General features: G+C 49.7%; 1 protein-coding gene across 3 annotated transcripts in view; it reads right to left on the bottom strand.

Annotated features, from left to right (window-relative positions):
* Positions 1 to 13,720, bottom strand: part of Arhgef4 (Rho guanine nucleotide exchange factor 4) — a 146,862-nt gene extending 133,142 nt beyond the window's left edge. For all 3 annotated transcript variants that reach the window (XM_057751204.1, XM_057751206.1, XM_057751205.1), the window contains exon 1: positions 13,649 to 13,720. In XM_057751204.1, coding sequence (XP_057607187.1) covers positions 13,649 to 13,687 — 39 coding nt within the window. In that variant the 5' untranslated portion in view covers positions 13,688 to 13,720. The remainder of the gene's footprint in view (positions 1 to 13,648) is intronic.
* Between the last annotated feature and the right edge of the window lie 13,615 nt (positions 13,721 to 27,335).

The following is a 27,335-nucleotide window of genomic DNA, read 5'->3' as shown; positions in this document are numbered from 1 at the left end:
AGTGTGTCATTGGGGGAGGGCTTTGAGGTCTCAGATGCTCAAGCCAGCCCCAATGTCATGCTCTCTTCCTGCTCTCTGCAGATCCGGATGTAGAACACTCAGCTCCTGCTCTACCACCACATCTGCCTGCATGCCGCCATGCTTCCCACTGTGATAATGGACTCAACCTCTGAACTGTGAGCCAGACCCAATAAATGCTTTCCTTTAAAAGAGTTGCTGTGTCACAGTGTCTCCTCAGAGCAATAGAAACCCTTGCTATGACACCCACCAAAGTCAACTAAGTCCCAGGAGACTGTGGGGCACCTCTTTAAATGTCCTGTAACTGTAGTGAGCCACTTGTTCTCTTGTGGAGGAGATATGAAGACCCCACCTAGAGAACTCTATCTGGGTCCCAGTCTATGAAGAATAGTGTCAACACAGAGGAAAAACTTTGTTCAATATTTTCAAGTGAAGCCATGTTTTGAGACAGGGTTTCTCTGTAGCTTTGGAGCCTGTCCTGGAACTAGCTCTTATAGACCAGGCTGGCCTCGAACTCAGAGATCCAGCTGCCTCTGCTTCTGCCTCCCGAATGCTGGGATTAAAGGCACATGCCACCACCACCTGGCTTAGATACGTTTCTTTAACATTCTAAGAGATCACACTTGCCAGACATTAGACTTAAATTAGACAACTGTTCCTCAGTGATAATTTTCTTATAAGAAAAAGATTGCCTATAGTTATAGAACTTCAGACATTGACTCACTGAAGCACCCACCTATAGCTGAGAGATCAGGCCTACTAACTGTTCTGACCTAAAGACTAAATGATGGCTGTGTCTTTTCTTTCCCTGTCTAGAAGCCAGCAGGGAAGGACCTCACACTGACTCTAGTCACTCCAACAGCAATCAAAGGGCCTGAAAACAGACCTTGGCTTCAGCTAGGGCTGGAACTAAAGGAAAACAGAAGAGGAGCCAAAGACTCGATGTTCTGTAAGCCCATCAAGAGACCCTACTGGACTTTGATTTGGACATTTAAAACCCACCCTCTGTCCTGGCTTCTCCTAGGCCTGGCCCAGGACTCATGCTAGTGACTCTTCTTTTCCTTCTCCCTAACATCTCTTTCCAGGTATTAGTCAAGGACTTCATTTCCCCCCTACACCAGGCTGTTATGATAACAGAACTACTGATGAACTTATGGGGTCGTGGTGTTGGAGTAAGAATGGCCCCCATAGGCTCATAGGTTTGAATGCTTGGTCACCAGGGAGTGGCACTATTTGAGAAGGAGTAGAAAGAGTAATGGTTTTACTGGAGTCAGCGTGGCCTTGCTGGAAGAAATGTGTCACTGGGGATGAGCTTTGAGTTAAAATGGCCAAGTCAGGCCTGATCTCTGTCCCCGCCTACAGGATGTAGCCCTTAGCTCCTTGAGCATCACATCTGCCTGCCACCATGTTTCCTATGATGGTAATGGACTAAGCCTCTGAAACTGCAAGCAAGCCCCAAGCAAATGCTTTCCTTTATAAGAGTTGCCTTGGTCATGGTGTCTCTTTACAACAATAGGCCAGTGACTAAGACAGGGTCTTTGAGATAAACCTAGTGCAGGGTTACCCTGACCTCCACACCTGACACCCCCATTCGGCTGAAAGAAGACAGATTGGTCATCACCCCAATTCCACAATGGCAGTTAGGGTTGCCTCTTAGAGGTAGGGATGATGGAACAGGAGTTTAAAATGGAACTAGAGTGTCTAGGGTGAAAAGACCCCAAAGAAGAGCAGTCATTTTGTCTCTTGACCGAGAGCCAGGGATGTTGGTAGGTCTCCTTGGCAGGCTCATCCTCATCAGAGGCCAGAGACGACAAAGATGTTTTGTGGGCTCTGAATTCTGATCTGACTTCTAAGTGATTCTAAGTTTACCCTTAAAGAGGGGCCATATCATAGCGAGAAGAGTAGCAATGAAGGCCTGTTAAGAGAAATCTCCTGGCCAATAGAATAGAATCTCTGGCCTGGTAGAGACCTAACATTCCGGTTGGGCTAGGTCAATTGTCTAGCAAAGGGACACCCCTCAGCTCCCTCAGGAAAGCAGAATCATAAGCCATGCTAAGTAGACAGCTAGATTAACTCATTCTTGAGGTTAGGGGCTTGCCCAGGGACTCATTGAAACCACTGTCACCAAAGAATCTTGTCACTTACTGTTACCAGAGACTCCAGGAAGTCTGCTTAGGCTAGCCGGGTTCAAAGGGGTGTTTGGACGTAAGTGAAATCACTTTGTGTAACTTGGAAACCATTGCGCACACTTGGAACGATGTAGGGCTTACACGATAAGGAGCCAGCAGCAAGGCGGCTCCAATATAAGCCAAGCCTAAGGCGGGCTCTGGTATGTTAATGATGAACCAATTACAAGATAACCCAGTATGTTAAAGACTCAACCTTAAGCTCAGATAGCACAAAGCTAATGCCCACTGGAACAATACAGCGAAACTGGACCTTTGGAGGGGGCCCAGGGTGCCACTGCCGTGCTCCTGAGACATGGTGTCTCAGGCCGATGTGCTGGTCCTCACAAGCAATGGACTAGCCCCCATCTGACCCTAGATCCTGTGACTGTCAAGTTTCTGGCACCCTTGCAGAATTCCCACAAGCCCATCTGTCATGGAGCTTCCAACAGTGCCATCCTCCTGGCGTGCCTCAGCTGAGGGACCGTTCTGCAGACACAGAGCAGTTCGAACCCAACCCCAAAGTGCTCTCACAGGAGAGAGAGAGGATTCCCTAGAAGATTTCAGCATTCCTCACGTGGTTACATGAGACTACATGAGAGATTACCGTATTGTTTCTAATAGCCCAGTATTGAGAGGAACGGTTGCATGTCTAAACCAAGCATAGGTCAAAAGGCAAATCTCTTGCAGACATCCTAATTTGCCAACTGCTTTACAGGTCACTGGCCCCACTAGTCACAAGGGAAAAAATACATAGTAAAGAGGGAAATTGCTTGAGGGGTTATTTTCTCTTTTGTGGTCCTTTATGGGACACACTGAGGTTTTTTTTTTTTTTTTTTTTCCTTAAGGTCTCAGGAAATTTCTCTTGGGAAATAAAAATCAGACACTCAGAGGCAGATTCTCTAGATAGGGTACCTGCCATTTTCTTTTTCAATTGGGAGAAAGGGGGAGAAGAAAGAAGGAAGGGATGGTGAAAAAAGGAGAGCTCCACAGGTGAGGGGCTAAATTCAGCATCAGGAGTACACACTGAGCCACCTCTCCAGCCCCATTCACCTAATTTGAAACAGGGTCTCAGTCCATCTGGAGCATGAGGATTTGGCTAGGTGGGCTGGCTATTGAGCCTCAGGGATCTGCCTGTCTCTGCCTCCCTTGTAACTGTGGGTATGAGCACTCTCCATCATACCTGGTGGGGTGGGTTTTCTTGTGTGTGTGTGGCAGGGGTGGGGGGAGGTTCTGAGCATTTAATCTAGCATTTAATTCATGTGGTAAGCTCTTTACTCTCTGAGCCATCTCCCCAGCCCATGGCACTCACTTTTTAAGAGTTACGATTTATTGAACTATAATTCACATATTGCCCATTTCCAGGAATTAACTGTTTTAAGTTGACAGGCTCGTGCAGACATTTCCTTAGTCTGCTTTGGAACACTTCCATTCTCCCCCAGAGAAATCTCCACTGACTAGCCGTGGTGCCTACCGCCGCTCTCTCCTAACACCTAGACCTAGTCTGCCTTTGTGTCTGTCTCTTCTGGAAAGTTCCTATAAAAGGAACTACACATGCTGTTACTGGCTCCTGTCTGCAGGCGGTTATTTTGAGTCTCAGTGTTGATTCATGTGTCAACTCATTCTGTTGCTAAACAGGATTCCATTGTATGGAGGTGCCACAATCTGCTTATCTTCTCACTGCTCAGAGATCCCTGCGGACCTGGGAGATGGCTCAGTGGTTAAGACCACTTGCTGTGTACACACAAGGACCGGAGTTCAAATTTCCACCTCCAAATATAAAAGCCTGGCATGGCTGTAGAGGATCCTGCACTCCCATTGCTAAGGTGGCAGAAATAGGAGGATCCGTGGACCTTTCTGCTGGTAGCCTAGCTTCAGGCTCAGTGAGAGAGCTTGTGTAAAGGGATCACAACGAAGAATTACAGACACCTGACCTGAACACACATGTTCATATACCACACACATCAAAATGCACACAAAAGACACCTGAGCTCTTTACAGTTTGGGGCTCTCCTTGCTAAAATAGCTTTAAGTATCCAGGACTGAGTCCCTGTGGCCATATGATTTCAATTCTCTTGGCTGGATGTACTGGAGGAGATCACTTGGTCAAGCGGCAACTTTGTATTTAGCTGGTGAGCTGTTTTACAAAGCACAGAAGCCATCTTACAAAACCCAACAGGAAAGTTCAATGCTCCACGTGCAAGGCACCTATAACTGCTGGTGTCTTCATTACAGCAGTGACAAGAGGACACAGAGGGTGTCACCATAATTCTTGTATACATTTCCCAGTAACTTACAACAGCGAAGGAATCTCTGTGCATTTATTAGTCATGTGTGATGTCACTGCGGAAGTATCTTCCTTTAAATTGACCTATGTGGCTTATATTCTAGGTGCCAAGTCCCTGTCAGAGATATCCTTTAAAAAGATTTTTCTCCCTCTTAGTGGATTGTCTCTTAAGCCTTTTCATTAGTATTTTGTGTACTGTGTACTTTTAAAATTCAAGCCAGTTCCACATCAACTTCACTTATATTTTTGCCACTTCTGCTTTTGTGTCATATCCAAAAGCCATGTGTAACCCAAGTAGCAAACATTTCATGTTTTCTTCTCAGACATTGGCCTTATTAAGTTTATTTTAGCTATTTGGAGTCACTGAAACAAGAAAATTTAAATTTTTTTTTCTACCAGAGACAAAATTTATTGGCATTAAGGAAATTGTATTGAGCAGGGCTGTAGTGCTGCACGCCTTTAATCCCAGCACTCGGGAGGCAGAGGCAGGTGGATTTCTGAGTTCGAGACCAGCCTGGTCTACAGAGCAAGGTCCAGGATAGGCTCCAAAGTTGCACAAAGAAATCCTGTCTCGAAAAACAAAAGCAAAAAGAGATTGTATTGAATCCCTGGCGCAGTCTAGGAAGTGCTGACATCAGTCCCGGAGCACTGCAGGCAGTGCTGAAACCGGCCAGTGGAGCACTCTAGGCTGTGCCAATGTCAGTCTGAGGAGCACCCTCGGCAAGGGTAATGTCAGTCTGTGGAGCACTGAGTGCTACTAAGGTGAGTTTGTGGAGCACTCTAGGCAGTGCTGATTTCAGTCTGAGGTGCACCCTCGGCAGTGGTGATGTCAGTCTAGGGAGCACTCTCAGCAACACTGACATATTAACAATATTAAATGTCCAAATTTAAGCTGAGCGGTGGTGGCACACACCTTTAATCCCAGCATTCAGAAGGCAGAGGCAGGAAGATCTCTGAGTTCGAGGCCAGCCTGGTCTACAAGAGCTAGTTCCAGGACAGCCTCATAAGCTACAGAGAAACCCTGTCTTGAAAAACCAAAAAAAAGAAAAAAAAGAAAAAGAAGTTCAAATTTACAAACCAAATGCCTTTTCCATTTATTTGTCTTGGTAAATTTCTTTCAGCAAAGTTTAATTATTTTCTTTCTTCTGTATAAGTCTTCAAAACTATCCCAGTTTATGTGGTATGGGACTTCCTTAACAGTGGATCCAAAGGAAGGGAGCACTCATGCGCCCTGACCTGCTGCCATGTCCCCGCATGCAGAAGGCAGATCTCCTAGGGCAGCCAAGGACAAGAGCAGACGTGCCTGCTCCTGGAAGCTTATTACCTGAACATCCATCCCACGTGCAGCTCACCCCGGGGACAAACTAAAGGGCAGACCTAGTTAGCAGACACCAGGAGAGATCCTAGTCCTTATGAAAAAGTCAGGTTCAAGACCAGCCTCGGTATGTGGCACATGATTGACAGCTGGAATGAAAGCTCACGAAGCCAACACGACACTGCGAAGCAGGCAGAGCGCTCCAGAGAAAAGGCTGAGGCCGGACTGGGCGGCGCAGTGCATTCAGGGTGGAGCATCTACCTCATGGCAGCAGGAGAGCTGGCACTCATTCAGCCCTGCCCAGTGTTCCGCCTGAGATGCTGAATTTTCCATCCCAGTGGTACCATCCCCACTGCAACTGCTGTGTGGGGATGCTCAAGGTGGGCCTCGGGATAGGTGCAGGACCCTCCAGGGACTCCTGTGGTGCTGTGCCAACCTGTATCAGTCGGAAAGGCTAGGCAGAAGTAAGGGCCTCCGGAACTAAAGAATGGAATACATGTGGCATCTGAGGCCTCAACGTGGCCATGGCAACCATGCTGGCAGCCCTGACCTCGAAGCATCAGGCTGATGACACAAGACAACTCTTTCCTGAAACCTAAGCAGCTTCTCCGGTTGTCCTTGGCAGGCCCAGAACCCCCAGGGTCAGCAGCCTGCTTTAAGCCTAAGAGGCCTTTTTGACAGTGCCCCTGCTTCAGAGACTTTCCCCTCTCCAGCTACGTGTTTGCATCCAGTTCCCGAGTTCTCAGCTCAGAGAAGCCAGGGCCTTAGAAGTTGGTGCCCGTTAACAGTGCGTCAAGTCGTAACATAATCCATGCTTGACCTGTGCAACCCAGCATACCCCAAAACACAGGAAATGTCAGGGCTCAGCCCGGCTTCCAGATATCACTTCCACAGCCTAATTCCTGCCCAGCCCCTCTAGGGGTCAAGCCCTGTCCTTCTCTCTGCAGAGGATATCCTTGAGAAACTCTCAAAAGGATACACATTGTAAAAGTGGAAGGATTTCTCTCAGTATAAAAATGTCATGAGAGATTAGATCAACATGGACGAAGTACTTGGCACATGCCCTGTGCCTGTCAGACACACCTGGAGTGGCACAGGTATGGTGGCCTATCCAGGCATGTCCAAGATGCAGCCTTCAGGCTACATGTGACCCAGTACACGTGAGGATAGCAATGTCATATCCCAGTGTCCAAGGCTAGACAGCCCTGCATATAAGACATAGACGCTTAAAACAGTTGAGAGTCTTGTCTAAGCTACTCAGTCATGGTGTTGGGATTGGGACAGGGGCTCTCAGCCTTGCCTTCTAAACAGACACATGAACTCCTGAGTCTCAAAAGATCCAGAAGACTCTTACAGAACCACACAGAGACCCCAAGCAAATCTCTTGGCTGTTGTTCCCAATGGTGGGGACAGAACCCAGGGCCTAGGGCAAGCTAGGTAAGTTCTCCACCTGAGCCACAAGCCCTGCATTCCCTGCTGGTGCTGACTTGGAAGGTCTGAGACAGTCATCTGCTCAGGCTTCTAGAAGAGTAGATGATGGTACCAGTCAACAGGTCACAGTCCCCAAGTGACATTACCCAGCTCAATTGTGTGACACCCACAAGTTGCCAAGCTCTGCTCTTCTGCTTTCTATCCAGTCAGGAGGACCCCACTTCACTCTTTCAGCTCAGAGCCAGTCACAGCCTACTCCAGGACTGACAGCATCCCCACATTATCCTCCCAGCGTGGATCTGTCTGGAAAAACCAGCCGGAGACGCCCTAGCCCCTGCTCTGCGGGAAGTGCCAGCTGAGAACACAATCACACCCGCAGTACTTCCTGGGTGCTCATCCCCCTCAGCCTGGAAAGATCCAACTGCTTGGGAACAATGCTATGCAATTTACTGACCAGATCAGAGCTGGCAGGGATCCCCAGCCTAACAGCTCGCAGGCACACAATGCCAATTACCAGCTATGGAGACAGGCAGGCACTGCTTCTTGGGTCACGTCACAACCCTCCCAGTCCCCAGGCCACCAGAACAGGAAGAAGTCATCCCATTTGCGACCAAGAGCATCCTCCCTTCTCTAGGCACAACTCAAAAACACAGGTCAGTGGCCTTCATCTCCCAAACCCCAGGTAGTTCATATCCATCTTCCCCACCCACCACCCTGTGGTGCCCAGCAGGGGTATCCTCCAGCTGAGTGCTACAGGGAAGTTGTATGTTCTGGCAGACTGCAGGCAGGGCCTGTAGTGCATCTACCTGCATTGGGACAGAAGCCACCCCCTCCCATACAGCACACAGACCAGGGACATCCAGGGCTCTCACTGAAAGCCTGCACCGCGGGAAGGGAGCTGACACTTTGACACTGACACCCGTTCCGCTTCTTCTGTGGGATTGTCTCTCTCCTCGTCTCCGCCCATCTACAGAGAGGCCCCAGTTATAAGTTTTAAAGACAGGGTGCATCCTTGTGGTGTGATGAGGTGTGGATGTGTCCCCTGTGAGGGCTGCCTATCATGTTCCATAATCTATCGCCATCCCACATACACGCAGCTGGGCTCGGTGGCTTCACACGGCGAGAGTCTTGTATCCTTGCCTCAAAGAGGTACCGGGTCAAGTTGACTGCGTTGTAAAACAAGAGAGAGGTTCCTCAGACTCAAGGATGAAAAGAAACTGGGAAGCTCAGAAAGGGACAGTATCCAGCAGGTGCCATGGGAACAACTGCCGGGGTGGCGACACTGCCCAGCTGGTCAAGCTCTCCCTAGCTGTGCAGGGAGCTACAGGGACACAGTTTACGTGAGTTGTCACCCACACCAGGGTGGGCTTTTCAGGGATGGCTATGAGTCATTCACACGTCTGTAAGCAACATCCTACAGACAACTCCAGTAAGACCCCTGGTTCACTGGGCTGGATGAGGGTGGGATCGTTTCTTGGGTCTGTCAGCTCATCAGGGTCCTATCTGGGGTGAAGAGATGTTGTTTGAACTCTCCCGTGGTGAGTCTGGAGTCTGAGGATCCAGTTGCTGCGGCTCTTTGCCTCTCACAGATGCCCACAGGCTCCCCCTGAGTCCTCAGCTCACTGACTTCTAGTTTCCCACCTGGGGAAGTGAGTTTACATTGAAGTGGGTATGAGTGGCCTCATGACCTGCACCCCACCCCTTCCCTGTCTCCTGCCTGGGAGTCAGAGAGATGGCTTCAGGCTTGTGCTGTGGAACCTCCCCCATGCCCAAAAAGGTCTAAGAAGAGACAGCACCTGTCACGTGGGCTCTGATGTTCTCAGCTGACTCCTGCAAGCTGTCCTCTTACCTCCATGTGTACACACACACACACACACACACATACATGCACACGCACACATACGTACACCAATAAAGGTAACTTAAAAACAGAAAAACCAAAAACTGCATCTGGATCTGGGAACATGAGGACCTAAATTTGGACTCACAGTTGTGGTTTCCTGTCTCTTTGGGAGACAAGCCACGCCCACTCCCACTACCTCTGACCCTCCGCCGCCATCTTCTCTCTTTTCTCTTCCTGCTCTCTTGGGGTGCACACGGGTTCTTGTCTCTTCCCTCTCTCTTTTCCTCTCTCTCCCTCTCTCATTTAATAAATGCTTATGGCTATTTTCTGTGTTGATGGGTCTATTTATACAATTCTGCCACGCGTTGGGAATTCCGCTGCACGGCCCTCTGCTGATGGGAACACTCTGGGGATCCACCGGAGCTCGCTGCTGCTCCGTGAGCCCGCCAGGGACCTGCCAACATTTTAAGAACAACAGTACCTACATAAAAATTCAAGCACAGCACCAAAGCTACAGATAAACCCTGTCTCGAAAAAACCAAAAAAAAAAAAAAAAAATTTCAAGCACAGTGCAGTATGTTTGTAACCCCAGCACTGCTAAGGGGACAGTGGAGACCAGAGGACCATCAGTGAGCTCCAGGTTCAAGGAAAATCCAGGTCTCCAAAACTAAAATGGAAAGGAACTAAAGAAGTCACTAAACGTCTATTTCTGGCCTACACACACGCATGCACAAGTGTGCACTTGTGCACATACACACAAGAAAAATGTAAAGCAAAATCTAAACTAGGTCTTGTATACAGTCTCAGCGACTAGAATGTGTGACACATAGTAGGTGATCAGCAAATATTTGTTGAGAACTCAATAGTGATGACGCACACCCACACACCATTAGTCCCAGGACTAGGGAGGCAGAGTCAAAGCAGATCTCCGAGTTCAAGGTCAGTCTGGTCTACAAAATGGGTTCCAGACAGCCTGAGCTATACACAGAAACTCTGTCTCAAAATAAATTTTTAAAAAAAATTTAAAAAGTCTATTTGTTGAGTAGACTCCACTGCCCTCATGCAAGTCCCTGACCTGACTCTGAAGACCCATAGCTTGCTCACGGTGTGTGAGGGGGTGGGGTAGGGCGGAGACTGCGCTGTAGTTTGGAACGAGACTGTTCATTGAAGTCCATTTTCAGAAGGATTGTCTTTAGATTGGTGCTAGAGAGAGGTGACAGATCGGTTAAGAGATGTGGTTTAGAGAAAGATTTTAGGTCAGAGCCACCTCCTCCTTTGATGCACACTCTGCCCCCATGTGTTCTCCTCATAGCCCTAAAGCATGGGATCAACCCATCATTCATGGAAACCCCTGCACCCTGTCTTTAGAACTGACTCTCTCAAGTGTCTTGTTACCATGGCAGGAAGCTGACTTGTACGTACCTGAATCAGTCCCATAGGCACAGTGTAAATCCTCCAGATGTCTATATAGAGCACTGCATAGACCTTTTTAGGAAGTATTAAACATTGGTTCTGAGCTAACTCCTGATGGCTCTGGTGTCACCAAATTCCACCATCAGGAGTAAGGGCTCAACAGATGCAGAGGCATGGCAGATCGCAAAATAGAACCACATCCCAAGTCCACCTCATAGAGACTATCGAAGTCCTGAGCCTGCCCCACATGGTGACTTCCTCGTTCTGAGTGCTCGGCTGTCAAAGGCATAATCAGTGGCTGAAAGAAACTCCACCCTGTTCCCTGACCCATCACTTAAGTAGCGAGAAAGGCTACCAGTCCAAAACAGTGACTCACTGCTGATCCTTCATCCGTGGTGACTAAAGGCACACCACCAACCAGGAACTGTCTATTCTGCCTGTTGGGTTTGTGCAGCAGCCATGAAGAATGCTGTAGGTGACTGGCTGGCGAGATGGCTGATGACCTGGGTTTAATCCCTGAATCCTATGTAAAGGTAGACAAGGAGACCCGATTCCGTAAAGTTGTCCTCTAACCTCCACACATGCACCATGGCATGTACAAGACCATCATATGTGTGTGTGTGTGTGTAGTAATTAAAATGCTAATAATAAAAGGAGGCAGTGGGCTGACCTAGGCTGACCTATGGGGATTCCCTCATCACCATGTGGCCTCCATACTGGAACACATATGTTATAATCTCTAGCACTGATACAAAGCTATTTCTTTGATGGAGTCCTCTTGCATGTACCTGTGTATATGCATGTACACAGACATGCCTGGGAGACCACATTCATATGTGTGTGTCCTGTTGTATCTGTGTGCATAGGAACATGCCAAGGTGCATGGATGTGAACAAGCATGCCAGTATACATATACCATGTGTGTACATGTCCCTTGGAGCATGCTGGTGTGCATGTGTGTGCATGAGCAACAGTCAACAGATGTCTATTTATGGCCTACATATAGGTACATGTGTGTGTGACTAAGTATGCCAGTGTGCACGCATGTGTATCTACAAGAATGCTAGTGTATATGTGTATTGTGTAACTGAGCACATTGGTGTGTGTGTGTACTGTGTGTTTAGGTGTACACAGGAGCATGCCTGTATGTATGTACGTGTGTGCATAAGCTTGCTGGTATGCAGGCACAGGCATGTGTACATGAACATGCCAGTGTTTGTGCCCTATGTCCGAACATATATACACAAGTATGTTGATATGTGTTTGTCTGTGTGCACATATGAACACAAGCATGCCAGTGTGTGTTCCCGTGTATGCACATAGGTGCACAACATGTCAGTGTCCATACATGTATTCAGGAATCAATAGAAACAGATCACCCTCCCGGGACAGGGGTCACAGAAACCTTCGCCGCCTTGCCCACTAACTCTGTGCCATCCCTCAGCTAACTGAGACATGTCCTTTCTGTCCCCGATAGCCTCTTGATGGATGGCCCATGACATCGTATTATCTCAGGCACTGTTTCTCCTGGGACTCAGATTAGCTGTGGCTCTGTTAACAATCCAACTGAAGACACTGAGGTTGACAATCAAGTTCCTGTCCAGACAATTCTTACAGAAGCCCACTGGAGCCAGTGGTGCCCCCATCACTTCCCACACGCCAGTGTCATGGAAGTAAAACTGTGATATTTGCATTCACATGTGGCTCTGTAGACTGGACCTGCACAGCCAGAAGTGGATGTGGTGGCCTCCAGTTTCTCCCAGGGGAGCGTCTCCAAGGCATGGTGACCCTGCTCTCAGTATCTATGAAGTGGGGTAAGAGGGGAAGGTGGGAACCTTCTGTCCCCAGTTCCCAGGCCTGGCTAGCAAACAGGCAGACAAGCCGTCCCAGAGTTGCCAGCAGCCTCCGGTAAGCTACACTCTGCCTGTTCCATGAGCTGGGACAAGCACGACCTGGAGTCTCTGCCTAGGTGACCTGTCACCTAAACCAACTGTCGCTTACTATTGCCTACATTGGTCGTAGGTGGGGAAGAACCAAAGTCCCTGGGGCTCACAAAAACAACACCCAAAAGGTTGCATAAGATCCTCACCTGAAAGGAGCAAAATGAATTACCCACACTATTCCAAACAGTAAACCAAAACCCTAAGTGGTTAATTAGTCCAGGACCAAATAGCTTGGGATTCTGTGACAGGATCATTATTCCAAGAGCCTGGATAGCAAAAGCCAAAGCCCGGACAGCAGCCAAGCATGGTCTCCCTTCCTGGCCTCAATGTGCAACCCTAGAAAGCACCCCCCCCCCCTTAATAGTGTTGTAACCACCTTGGTGGTTACAGGTATGCCTCACTCTTGGTCATTCCACAGGGCAGCCGCAGAGCTGTGACAGCTCCTCCCAACATCACCTGCTGGCCTGACCCTGGGCTTCCTCCTACGGGCCTCCAGCTGACGCTTCCGGATTCTTAAAGCCTTGGTCCTGAAGTCGGGACACATTCCCACCTCCCACACCGCTCACCTGGAGGGGTGGGGCTTAGCAACCTGCAACCAGCTACCCCTCTCCAGCGCTCTGCAGCCAACTACCCCTCTCCAGTGCTCTGCAGCCAGCTGCCCACCCCGCGATCTCTGTGTAGGCAAGAAAAGTGGTAACATCCCAGTACAGTGAAATCTCCAGCCCAGGACTCGGCTCATCTAAGTTCCCATTCTCCTATAGTGTCTTTGGCACTTGTTCACGATGTTGCCCCAGCCCAGATTCTGATACATATCTCCCTCTGATACATTCAGCCCAAGTAATAAAATTAGCAACCACTTCCTGGGTAGCTCCGGGCCAACACCAACCAAGGCTTCGAGAAACCCAGAAGCGCCCGGACTCTTGCCAGTCTCTCCAACCCGGTCAAGACGGTCTTCCCGCAGCCCCTCCTCCCCTGTGCGTTCCCACCTCCACCCCTTCGCGGTGCCCACTGACACCAGGGCCACACTTGTGCAGTCCTCCGGATCCAGCCTCCGGACCCAGCCTCCGGATCCAGAACTTCTAGAAGTTGTGACCGCAGCACAGGTCGTTCTTGGGTACCTCGTAGCCACCCATAGACAGCCTAGAGCGCGGCTGTTCCCCGTTCCCCGCCAGGACCTCTGCTTAGACGCTGAGAGCAAGTCCGGCTTTAGGTCCCTGGGACGATTTCTCTCACCTTGAAGAAGCTGCGAAGGAAGTGCACCACACCGAGCATAGTGCCGCCCGGGCGCAACGGCCACCCGCTGCTCTGTCTGCACCGCAGAGCCAAGCTCTAGACCCCACCCCGCGCCCCGCCCCGCCCCATGGTCCTCCCTGGATCGCCGAGGCGGCGCCTCTGCTACCCGGCCACTCTGGGCACGTGCAGGTCCGCAGGGACTTGTCCAAACACTAGTCCTGCCCGCTCCCGGGTCTCGGCAGGAACGGGACATGCACACTCACACACGCGCGCGCACACACACACCCCGGAGCGGGACAAACACGCACACTCAAAACACACACACACCCGGGACAAACACGCACACTCAAAACACACACACCCGGGACAAATACGCACACTCAAAATACACACACCCGGGACAAATACGCACACTTAACACACACACACCCGGAGCAGTCCTTGGAAGTGGCGGAGGTTCCTGAGTCCACCAGGACTATGAACTTCATCTAAGTAAGAAACGGACAAGTGAGGTGCCTCTGCCACACACCGGCTTGCATCCCCGCCCTTTGGTCCCCTAGGCCTGTCTGGTGCGCAGTGCTGTGACTAGTACCTGGCCCAGGTCCTATTGTAAACGGCCGCCTCCCTTTCTGAACTTTGATTGTTAGCACAGTATTTTAGGCAGCGCTTTAGTCTCTGCTCACACAGATTGTAGGGGCAACTGTGAACTCAAATCTGTGATTTAAGTCTTGACTCAGAACCCACTTTTTGCTCCCCCTTCCCTACCTTTTCAGGTTCGCTTTGACAGATAGAGGTGTGGAGGGCCGGGCGGTGGTGGCGCACGCCTTTAATCCCAGCACTCGGGAGGCAGAGGCAGGTGAATCTCTGTGAGTTCGAGACCAGCCTGGTCTACAGAGCTAGTTCCAGGACAGGCTCCAAACCACAGAGAAACCCTGTCTCGAATAACCAAAAAAAAAAAAAAAAAAAAAAAAAAAAAAAAAAAAAAAAAAAGGTGTGGAGGGCAGGTGACGGGTGTCCTGGATAACGGCGAGGATGGCATGGCGAGACTTCCAAGGCTGCAGAGTCTCTAGGGTCACACTTCTAATGAGCCATAAAAGCTTTAGCTTCTTTCATGTGTTCATGCACAAGCACACACACACAAGAGGATGAGCAGGGTCTTTGCTATTGCTCTCTGCCTTTCCCCCTTCAGACAGGGTCTCTCACCGACTCTGAAGCTGGTTTTTCTACTAGACTGGCTGGCTATCAAGTCCTGGTAACTGGTCCTATCTCTGCCAGCTTCCCTGACCCAGGAAAGGAGTTATGGCCAGATGTGGTCACACCCAGCTTTTTATGTGAGAACTGAGATTCAAATTCAAAACCTCATGCTTATACAAGTGCTGTTAAGGACCAGTCTCCCTAGCCTCTAGTTCTAATTCCTTGGCAGTAAAAAAAAGGTTAAATGCACTAACAATGAGGCAACCTTGATTATATTTATCTTTATATAAATGCAGCTGGAGCACACTAAAACCTTCACACACACACAGTTGTAAAACAGAATAAGATATTCTAGTTTTCTGCAGGAAAATACAAAGCCAAGAGCTTGTGTACATCCCACTGCACTGGATGGGATCACATATTGTTAATAAGCTGCTAATGACACCTTCTGAGACCACACATGAAAACCTGGTCCTGGGAGAGGACCTGGACCAGACCTGGACCAGCAGGTAGACCTTATGCTGGAAGTATTCCACGGAAGGCGAGCGTCTGTCCACACCGGCTTTGGGCACCCTGCCAAGCCTGCCTTAAGTCCTAGCCCCATTGATCATTAGCATGTCACCATGGTGCTGGGTAGAATGTTGTGTGTTTTTCCCATGTTCACACAACCTCTGCTTCTCCGCTTCTCAGCTCGCAGGGCAGCCCAGACCAGGCTGAGCAGTAAATGCCTAGAACTCAGCTGGACAATGGCCTCAGGAGGTACCTGGAGATTATAAGGGCCTGCCGCATCCATCACCCTCTGTGCTGCCCAGATTGCTGGAAACATACCCCCGAGCCCCAAACAGTGGGAGAAAAAAGCCAGTATTGGACTCTTGGCTAGCTGGGCTCTATGTATTCAGTCTTGGACACCGGCCTTGAACCTGTGTTTGTCACCTGGGAAATGAACACTGCCCAGAGACGTGACTCATTGTTGCAACTTTCTGTGGGGAGTCTGTTTCTATTCACCCCAGATAGAGGCAACCAGGAACCAAAGAAAGGATTCCTGCAAGTCCATCTTGGTGGGCCGCTTTGCTCATAGGGGTACTTATAAGACTGTGGGCAATGGGCTACTTTCAGAGGATTGGGAGATTCAGGTAGCCACATCACTGAAAAACTTACCCCTGCATGGGCGAGTACTCATGAACGCGGTGTTGCATGGAGTCCCCTCTCCTCCAGCAGTGGCTTGCAATTGAGTCCAACCTCTGAGGAGGAGCCTTGGATGAGTTTCCTGAGAGTCATCAGCTTCCAGGTTCTCTGGGGTTTCCTGAGAGTCATCAGCCTCCAGGTTCTCTGTAGGCCTGAATGCTTCAGTCCAGAGGAGGTGACGGTGCAGCGCCCACTAAACCTCCCAGGTGCTGACCCGTGAGTTCTGGCTCCTTGGAAGACTGAGCGCTAAGCTTTCCCAGAAGACGGTGGGATCCACTGCAAGCATACACACTTGGCCACTTGTTCTGCTGCTGTCTGACTACTGGACTGGGCCAGCGTGAAGTTCTACGCCTGTCATGCGGCACCTGCACTACAGGACGGTTAGCGCTACGGTTGCAGTTTTCGAGTCTCCGGGCAACAGGCTGGAGATTGAAACATGCAGAGACACAGAAACAGACGGAGACACGGCTCGTCCTCGATACAAGAATGCCCACTTTAGTGTGCTCAGGGGCAGCTTATGTAGAGCTCCTGCCACGCCCCAGCTCTCGGGCTCTTTCAGCTGCAGACCCATCAGAACCCACTCCCCTGCCATCAGGGTCTCGTGCGCAGAGCAGCTGCAGCCTGCTCAGAGCAGAGGAAAATAAGTCATTTTGCTCAGAGCAGCTGCAAACACAGGAAAAACAAGCAGTTCACAGGGAATTCAGGGTCTGGGGGTCCACAGCCCCCAATATCTCCCAACAGGTTTGAACCACATAACGGCCTGCAGGACATCAGGACTCAGCCTCCAATGCCTTCCAAAATTCCTAAACAGTTGGTCTGGGGTGAAGCCTGATAATTTGCATATTAATAAGCTGCTAGTGACACATGCCAGCGTATTAACAAGTTGTGAGTGACACGCTCCGCCCTCACACCCCTGAAACCACACAGGGAAGCCTGGTCCTGGGAGTAGAATCAGGGGCAGCTGCCATGGCTGAGGGGCAGGCAGACCCTATACAGGAGAATACACATCCTAACGGTTCCAGTCACCATAGTCCTTTATGTGTCTCAAGGACCCTTGCTATGAGCTCACTTCTCGGTAGTCTTGAAGGAGTTGGCGTCTAACGCTTAAGAGAAACTCCATCAGATACAGCCTTATGCTTAACTGACTTCTTGTGGGGAACAAGATTTCAGGAGGGACTTGATTGCAGGGATATCCCTTCTTTCATTTTTGTCTCTAAAAAAAATAAAAGGCAGTCTTGTTTTCGATGAAAGGTTTGTGCAATAGGGTTTTGGGGTATCTGAGTCCCCCACCTTTAAATATGACCCCAACATCATGTCTGTTGTGTGCAATAACTAAACACAGTGTCCATAGGGAAGTGGGGGTTGCCTGGACAAGAACCATCCCAGCAAATGCCAAGAAACAGAAAAGATGGAAACAAACAGGCAGGTTTGTGCCCTGTTCCTGTGTGCAGATTTCCTGGGCACACAAGTAGATGAGCTTATGCCATCAGCGAGGGCCTGGGATACAATTCCCAGAAACTTCCCTTGATTGACATGGCAAGAAAGATGTGTTTGGAAGAATATGGGCTTGATCACAAATCCACAAGAGGGATACTGACTCAGAGCAGGCAGGGAATTGGAAAGGCAGGTGCGTTAGTTGCCACAGAATTTTGGCTGAGGAGCTGCCGAGGAGGCTGAGGCTGGGGCTGAGGCTAACATTGTGCTGCTGGACTCTGGTCTCCCACAGCCTCGGCCAGCAAACCTGGGATCCCTGACCCTTGATGATTTCTTAGGATATAAAGTATGGGATTGGCGTCATCTCTCAGAGGCTCTCCAGGTAGCCTAGAAAGTAAGGGGTGGCTTTCCACTTCCCTGGTCAGAGGCCAGCCTGCCTGAGCTCCTGTTCCAAGCAGGAGATACATCGTGGGCATGTGGGAACTGAATTTTGAAAACGGGATACCACATGGCGGGGTGAGAGCTCCGAGAACATTGTGTAATGAGATGGTTAGCAGGGTCAGGAGAAGTGAAAGTGCCGGCTAGCTGAGCGCAGCAGGGTTAAGCCTTGGAGTGGCCGACCTTCAGGAAGCTGCATGGAGTCTTGAAAGGAGGCAGACTGCAGGCTGGGGGTGTCCCTGGAGCCCTGCTGTGGACACCAGGCTGACTGGACCTGGAGAGCAACAGGGTCAGGAGGAATAACCCATGGGGACTTCTCCAAAGGTAACGACTGGAAAGCCTGTCACCTCTGGGCACCCGCTAACCCCTGCTAAGCATGGAGATGCTGAAGATAACGCTGGTGCTGGGAAGAATTTGGAGGCACAGAGTGGTGGACAGAAGAACCCAGGCTAGGAAGGACACCCCAGAAGTCAGCACAGTGGATACTGGAAACCATCAGCATGCCAGAATTTAGCCATCCTTGCTTCTTCAAGTCACGGACCTGCACCATTTGTGATAAGTTCGGGCCAGCTGGACAGCATGCATCCGTTAAAGAGACACTTACTGTACACCCATTACAAGCCTATAAACTTGGGGTAGGGGGGAAGATCTGGTTTGTTTGATGTGATGCTTAATAATGGTTGTCAACTTGATGGGATTGATAATCCCCTAGAGGACAAGCTTCGGGGCATGTTGGTGAAGTCATTTCTTTCTTTTTTTAAAGATTTATTTTTAGGTGCATTGGTGTTTTGCCTGTATGTATATTAGTGTGGGGGGTGCCAGGTTCCCTGGAACTGCAGTTACAGTGAGCTATCATGTGGGAACTGGGAGTTGAACCTGGGTCCTCTGGAAGAGCAGCTAGTGCTCTTAACCCCTAAGTCATCTTTCCAGCCTCTATGAGGACATTTCTAAACTAGGCTGATTGAAATGGGAAGACCTCATCTTGAAAGCAGGCAGCACCCACTCATGAGCTCGGGTTTTGGACTAACTAATAAGGCCAAAGTAAGTTGAGTATGAACGCTCATCTCTTTCTGCTCTCTGACAGTGGATGTGATGCGACCGGGAGCCTTGTGTTCCTTCGGCCGTGCCTTCCCCACCATGATGAACTGCATCCCCTAGTAAACTTGTTTCTCTTTCAATTGCCTTTGTCAGATATTTTATTACAGCAATGGGGAAAGCGACTAATAGATCTGTCCTCAAGGACTCTTGCGAATGAATCATCAGACAGGGAGAAACTAGATTAAGAGCTTTAAAGTAAAAAGCGCAGCAGTTGCGGAAGGGGAGAAGTGATTGATATTGTCAGAGAAGATCTTTCTGAGTTCTAGACCCTTAGAAGCCACAGGGGGGTCCAGAGGTAGAGGGTCCTGGCAGAGGCAGAGAAGGGCAAGTGCAAAGGTCCCAGTAGTCACAGCAAACTGTGTGTGTGGGGGGGGCAGGCAGAAAGAAAGCCTGCCAGATGCACCTCAAGGAGCCCAGATGGAAGCTGAAGACGGGACGATGGGGGTGGAATATGGGGAAAGCAGAGACAGAGAACCCCGGAGATGGACAGGAAGGACTTATCATGGTGACTTGAGCACACAAGAAGCAAACTTTTGAGACACATTAGTGGGTCTCAGAAGATAGGGGCAGGGAGGGGTGGAGGTGAGGTGCAGGTTGGAGGTAACTCCAACAGGAAGTGGTAGCAAGTAGGATGTTACGCTTTGGGAAGAAAAAAGGGCTGATTTGGACCCTGATCAAGGAGAATGATGTTAAGACAGGAACATGAGAAGAGCCCCAGGGAGGGCAGTCATTGCATGAAGATGAGGGGTTAGCTTAAGGTCCTGAGTCTGTATCAAACACTAGGGACCTGAGTGCCTATGAGTAGGGTCAGCACAAGGAATGCTAGGGGTGAAGAGGAGGATGCTGGCTCGGCCTGGCTGACACAAGGCTTGCAGATGGTCCTGTCCTTCTGCCTCATGGTCCACACTGCTGCAGACGATTCTCTGACCTCCCCTGAAATGTCCTTGCATTTACACAGTAGTCAAACATGTGCCTTGATCTAGGCTTGGATCATGTACTGAAATGTCCAGGTTCTCATGTCCTGAAACAAAGAATCAGACCGGAGATGTTGGGACCATTTGGAGTCCTGGCCTCCAGCTGCTCTTCCCTGCTAGAGATCTTTACTTCCCTTCTGATTTGAGCTACTGAAAGCTGTGTCAAAGTTGTTTACCAGCTCTGCTTCACAAGCGCGTGTTGCCTTGCCTTGAGGATCAGGGGATGAGGTTTTCACCTGTTGACCCACCTGACCGTGTTGGGTATCTAAGCCTCCATGGTGCTATTCAAAAAAAGGTCGTCTTTACCAGTCCATGTCTCTGTGTCTTTGTGTGTTTCAGTCTCCAGCCCCTTGCTTGAGGCTCACAAACTGTTTGGTAGTGCATAGAGTGCAGTTGGGCATTGGGCACTACACAGAGACTTGTGGATAGTGGCAAAGGAAGAGGAAGTCATTGGCAAGAAAGGAAATGGACTAGAAAGCTGTGGACCAATGCTCAAAAGCCCTATGCCCTCAGCATGGCATAGCCTCTGCCTTTTCCTGTATTTGGAGATCTTGGGCTTTCTTCACATGTTATCTGTTTTGTTACATGTAGTCTTGAGAGAGAGAGAGAGAGAGAGAGAGAGAGAGAGAGAGAGAGAGAGAGAGAGAGAAGCACTTTCCTGCCATTTGATGGCTGGCTCCTGCTCAGCATCTAGCCTTGCCCCTAACCACCCACCCTCTCCTACACAGACAGACCTGCTCTTAGGCAGGAGCCCTCTTTGCTCGGTCTAGTACTGACTTCACTCTTCTTGCAGGCCTTGGGGTGCCTGGGTACAGGATGTGCCCAGCCGAATCAGGGATAAACTCAGTCCAGAGCGACCCTGAGTCTATCAGCTGAGTTGGGGTACGAGTGGAGGGTGGACATCACTCAAGCCTCAGAGCCTACTAGACAAGCTGCTTGTGTTGCAGATGGCAGAGCTGGAGATGTGGAACCATGTAAGCCCTTTGGGGCCTAGAAGATCATGAGTGAGCCCAAGATCTCAGACACTGAGCTACGAGGTTTGGAGCTACACTTCTGGTTGTTTTTATGCCCTAATCCTGGAGAAAGAAGGTGTTTAATTTAATTTTGATTTCACAGGAACTCTGCGTTAAAATACTTTGGCTAGCTTCAGGAGACTAAACTTTTAAAGTGTTCGAATTTTTTTAAAGACCACGGGACTATTAAAGTTATGCTATGCTTTATATTGTGATGTTAACATGAGATCTTGGGGTAAAGAAGAAAGAAAAGGTGATGGTTTAATAGTTATACATTTGTATATATGTCAAATTGACAAGGGGTCCGTTGTGCCGGTTGGTGTTTTCAACTTGAAACAACACAGAGTCATCTGGGAAGAGGAAACCTCAGCTGAAGAGCTGTATCTAACAGGTAGACTTGTGGGCACTTTCTTGATTAATGTTTGATGTGGGAGGGCCCAGATTACTCTGGGCAGTGCCACCCCTATGCAGGCGGTGCTGGGTTACGTAAGAAAACAAGGTGAACAAGCCAGTAAGCAGTGCTCCTCCCTGGCCTCTGCCTCAGCTCCTGCCTCCGGGTTCTTGTCTTGAGTTGCCTGACTTCATGATACACCCTAAATTGTAGCGAAAGAAGCCTTCTTCTCCCCAAGTTGTTTTTATTCTGGGTTTTATCACAGCAACTAAGAGCAAGCTAGGGTAGTCGACAAGCATCTTACCAAACTGATCTATCACCACAGCTCTCAAACTAAGAACATTGATGTGTTCCTCCTGGAAAGGTTACTCTGCAGAGAGCAGAACCAATGGCTTTTTCCCAGGGACCTGACTTCATGACAGAGTTGCAGGCTCAGAGACCTTAAGTAGAAGGACATACCTTGTCTTACATAGTTATAATCACTGATCCCAGAGAAAGCTGGGCTAGGCCATAGTTGGGAGGAAGTCCCATTTCCTCAATGGCTAGGGCTCCATGGCTCAAGGAGGAGGCTCTGATGTTGGCCCTCTAAGTCAGAGCTACTGGAGTAGGAATGAGGTTCGGGGTCACCAGACCTAATAAGTGGGACATTTAGCCGCAACGTGACTGGTTCAATGTGTTAACAAGGAGCCCTCTCCCACCTCTAACCTCTCAGCCTGAGAGAATCTCAAGTCTGCCTCTGTGTGACTTTCATTCAGGGCAAAGAAAACACCTGCATGTTCTGGCCAGAACTGCATATTGTGTATCACAAAGGGAGAGAAAAGAAAAGGGAATGGAAAAGGGAAGGAAGGAAGGAAGGAAGGAAGGAAGGAAGGGAGGGAGGGAGGGAGGGAGGGAGGGAGGGAGGGAGGGAGGGAGGGAGGGAGGAAGGAAGGAAGGAAGGGCCAGCACACTTTTTTTGGAAACAATAGGGACCTTATTTCCATCTTTGCTATTGAACACCCCACCCCCACCTTGGAGCAAGGGTGTATCCCAGAGAACCTTGTACCTCTGCAGCCACCACAGTGGTTCTGCCTGCAACGGTCCTGTTTGGAGCTGAAGATTCCTGGCCCCTTGACTTTCTTTGTTTGCTTTAGACCCTTTGCCTGCTGGAATGAACTGAGCAAAACACCTCTGCCTGCAGCTGCTCTGAGCTTGATGAGTCTACAGCTGAAAGGTCCCAAGAACTGGGCGTGGCTAAGGATCCCTATGTAAGCTGCCTCTGTGCACAATAAAGTTTGGGATTCTTGTATCAAGGATGACTTGTGTTCATGTCTCTCTCTCTGTGTGTCTCTGTCTATGTGTTTTTAAGTCTCCAGCTTCGTTCCTGGCTTGTGTACCGCCTTGTAGTGGCATGGTCACTATAGGACCATTTGGCTTTTTACACAGTCCCCTGAATGTTCCAGGAGAGTTAAAATCATGGAAGGGGGAGCTATCAGAGAGCTGGGGCAGGTTGTGGGTGAGCCAGAGCTGATGGAAGATTTTCCTGGTGTGGGGTGGGCTTAGGGTGTCATACCCCCCCCTGCAGTTTCTGTTTATGCGGGGGGAGGCTCAAATAGAGAGATGGGGCCTGCTGAACCCTGCATGTGCAAGACCCTCCTCCCTCCTCTTCCCTCTTCTAGCTACAAGGCAGCCTGGAATGATTCCCTCTGGCCTGTCAATGGCACACTCTGCCTCCACACTTCCACTCCACACTCCTGGGACGAGGGCTATTATTTGGCATTTTATAGTGTTATGTTGTAGTTTTAATCAATTATATGTGCGCATGTCTCCTTGTGGATATGCACACACGAACGTGGATATCCACAGGGGCCAAAGGTATCAGATTCTATGCAGCTGAAGATACAGGTTGTTTTCAGTCGTCTGATATGGGTACTAGAAGTTGAATTCAGGTCCTCTGAGAGAGCCGTATACATTCTTAACTGCTAAGTCATTTCTTCAACCACTGCTGGATATTCGTGTCATAGTTAAGCCCCCTGTTTTTCAATGGAAAATATTGCTGCCCTTTAGCATGGATAAAAATGTACCCAAGAATGGGCCTTCATTTAAGATAGGAGAGCTAGGGCCTGAAGGACTCTAAGTCCTGGCTAGATTGCCTTAACGGTGGGTAATGAGCTGACCACACTGAATACTGCCTAGGGGGCATGGCATCTGAGGTCCCTTGGCACTGACTGTGTGGTTGGAGGCAAGATGCTGACTTTTCTGCAGCTCCATTGTCCCTGTCTCCTGGCCTGCTATGACCCAACCTGGAGAAGATATGAGAGTGGCGGGGGAGCAGGGTAAACAGTTCTGCTGAGTGAACCCCCCTCCAGGGTCTGGCCTGAGAGTGGACATGGATGGAAGAAATGACGACAGCTAATTTGACACCTTCTTGAGATGAGCATTTTCTGTGCCGTGGTCTTGTATGTTTAACATTCATTGTACCAACAAAAGAAGGAGGGATCCAGCAGTAAAGCAGATGAACCCCTAGCTGTGCTGGGACTCTCTCTACAGCCCTGCTCTGCTGACTCCTTTCCACCCAGAACTGCCCAGCTGAGCCCAGCAACTCCCAGACAAGAGACGCAATCATAGACTAATTCTGTTAAGACCCACACCTAAGGACTGGAATGAAATACTGATTATCACCTTAAGGGGATCTAGCATCACGGATGAAACACACTTCTGAGTATATCTGAGGGATTATCTAGATTAAGTTTGTTGTTACGGGAAAATTCATCTGAACGTGGGCTGTACCGCTCTGTGGTCCTGAATTGCATGAAAGAGAGAAAGCAGGGTGTGTACAGCTCTCATCATTCCCTGCCTCCCAGCTGCGGATGTGATATGACCAGCTACTTCCGGCTCCTGTTGCTATGACTTCTGCACCGTGATGGACTGTATCCACAGATTGTGAGCCGAAACGAACTCTCCCCTAAGTTTTTTTTTTCAATAGGTTTTATGTCATGTCTATGAAAAAAAGAACCAACACTGGGAGCTTCCTTGGTTCTAATGTTGAAGTTAGGCTTAATATGTCAACATGTGAGACAGTTGGAAGCCATGACACACACTGTCTAGTACATCATGCCTCCTGCGCTTCCATGCTCCCTCTTTGGCTACCATACACAGCGACATGATCTTCTCGGAGGAGCCATGTGTTTATCTGCAACAAGCACCCAGCATGCTGTGATGCTAGGCTGCACTTGAAGCAGGTGCTGGAGACCCGTGGGGCCTGACTCTGGGAACCCCGAAGGACTGGAGAGAGGAATGTTGTTGGTACGGATGGCGGGCAGGGACAACATATGGGCTGCTAAGGATTCGCCAGGGTAGCAGAGGCCGTAGAGCCACTGGGCTCTTGCTGGCAGGGACACAGCAAGAAAACAGAGGACGTCAGACTTCAGCCACAGAAGGGAAGCCAGAGCGGGCGCTGGGGTCACTGGGCAGGACTCCAGGCAGCCTGGGAGCCAGGGGGGCTGGGCTGCTGCAAAGAAGACTGCCCAAGCTGGAAGGCGCCAGTCTCCAGGGTGACGCTGGTCTCAAAGAGAGAGGACAGAATGGGCTTTTTGTGTGCAGTAGATGGAGCAGTGGGGGGAGGCTGTCCCAGGAGAGAGACGGTAGAGGAAGGAATGAAAGGGGCCATAAAACATGGCGGAGATGCCTACTTTGTAAGCTCGCTAGGCAACAAACGGCTTTGATTTTAGGCCGACCAGACAAGGAGACGGCATATTCTGAATAGGGGTCTGACTGAGGGAGGGAGGTGAGGAAAGGGGTTCTGGAACCTGAGAAGGTGTACCCGGTTCAGGTGGGGAAGTCTTTGCCACGTCTGTCTAATGGGGCATGCATGCCTGGAATTGCCAAGCCAAATGGCATGGTTCCCATAGCAGGGTCTTGTCCCTTCTCTCCACGGCCAAAGAGGACAGCAGACATCAGATGGAAGAAGGAGTCAGGCCTATAGTGTTGTCTCTTGAGCATCAGTTATACAACTGCAGTGGGCATCCCAGGCTAAGTACTCTGCTCCTGTGTGGGTGTAGACTTGGCCATGAAGCGTCAGCTGCTCAGCCCTGTGTCTGTACCTGGTCAAATGCATGTGCCCATGCTTCACAGTTGGACCTAGAGGAGAACAGGGACCTTCTGATGGGTTGAAAGCATGAGTGTGGTCCTCTTGTAAGGGAAGGATACTGTAGGCAGGGATTTTGTCTATGCTAAAGACATAAGACCTGCTATCTGAAAGGGAGGACAGAGGAGGCTACTGGAAGCCTGGGAACCTGTGAACATCTCCTTGATGGCACACAATCAAGCTCAGATTAGGCCAACAACGTGCCAAGTCAGCCTTTGTGGAATGGGGATTCCCTAACCCCATCTCTCTTCTCAGATAGTTTATGGATTTCCAGGGAGAACGGGCTGAGCGCTTCCATGCCAGCAGCCGCCCCTGTCGCGTCTTGGCAGGAGCTGGATGGAAGTCCCTGCAAGATCCTCTTCACCATGTCTGCTGCAGTGCTTTCCACACCCCCAACGTGAGATGACCCCACTCACCCGATTTGAACCATCCAATCCGAAGTTCACACAGCCAGCAAGATGCGAGTCGGGCCCCTGTGCCTGGGAGCCAGGCCAAGGCTGCTCTTAGCAACAGGGTGTTCAGGGAAAATTGTGCTTGCGTTCAGGGCATGTGTGGTCATTTGCCATGGAGACGGTGTGCCTGTGTGAGGAGTCTTTACAAAAGGACAGTGTGTGTGTGTGTGTGTGTGTGTGTGTGTATGCACGTGCACTTGCATGTGCATGAATCACTTCTGCTCACACACAAGACAGCTGCGCTTATACAGAACCAAAAGCTGAATGGAGACCAATCACAGATCAGCTGCCACTGGAAGCAGGAAACCGAGAAGAGATCTAGAGGATTCCTGCACCGTGTGCAGTTGAATTCCTAAGAATTAATATCTTTACACACACACACACAAATAAATAAATAAATAAATAAATAAATAAATAAATATAAATAAAAACTATCAGTTTTCAAAGTAGGAGATGATGGGGCAGATGTTTACACATCATGAAGAATTTCTTGTTTTGCACTGAAAAAATGATCCAAGTGTCTGTTGCTGTTGCTGCCGAGGCTGCCTTGGCCGTGTGTGTGTGTGTGTTCAGGTCCATCTATGGCTGCAGAATATAGCCCAGCGGACCACCTGCCAGCCATCTTCCAAGGGCCCAGATGAGCACTGCCTACAGTAAGCTAGGTACAGACTGCGTGCCGCTCACCACGCCCGTCTGTGCTCTATGTGCCACCATACAGTTTGTGAACCGGGCAAAGGGCTGGAGATTGAAACACACAAAGACACACAGACAGAGACACGGGTCATCCTTGAAACAGGAATGCCCCAAGACTGCCCCCTTTATTGTGTCCAGGGGCAGCTTATATAGGGATAGCTATGCCCCAGCCAAACGCACCGGAAACCATTCCCCTGCCATTAGGAGCTCCTGACGGTCTCGTGCTCAGAGCAGCTGTAGGCACTCAGATCAGTGGAAAACAAGTTGTTTACAAAAAAATTCAGGATCTGGGGTTTCACCGCTCCTAACACTGGGAGCATAAGTCAATCAGTGGTTCATCTTATAGATGAGCAAAAGAGGTTCAGAGGTCATACCCTTCAGCCCATGAATGACAGGTCAAGACTTGAGCTGTACAGAAAGAGGATCCAACTGTGTCCTGAATCTACTGAACTTCTAGGTGTGTCCTTGGGGGAAAAACCTCATCAGAGGGGCCTGGTCAAGCCTGGGAGGGCTCAACTAAGACTGAACAGCTGGAGAAATTATTCAGGGTTCCTCAGTTCCTTTGGCCCTCCGCCTTTAAAAGTCAACCTTGTAGTGCCCAAGAGAACAGAAGGACCCAGTCAGTGTTTGCATCCAATACTAAGTCCTTAGAGAAAGACCAGCCTGGAGTGGGCTTCTCTTCTGTGGTC

This window comes from Chionomys nivalis, chromosome 19 (genome assembly GCF_950005125.1).
Source record: "Chionomys nivalis chromosome 19, mChiNiv1.1, whole genome shotgun sequence".
In the NCBI taxonomy this organism is placed as follows: domain Eukaryota; kingdom Metazoa; phylum Chordata; class Mammalia; order Rodentia; family Cricetidae; genus Chionomys; species Chionomys nivalis.
This window is presented reverse-complemented; position numbering and strand designations above follow the sequence as displayed.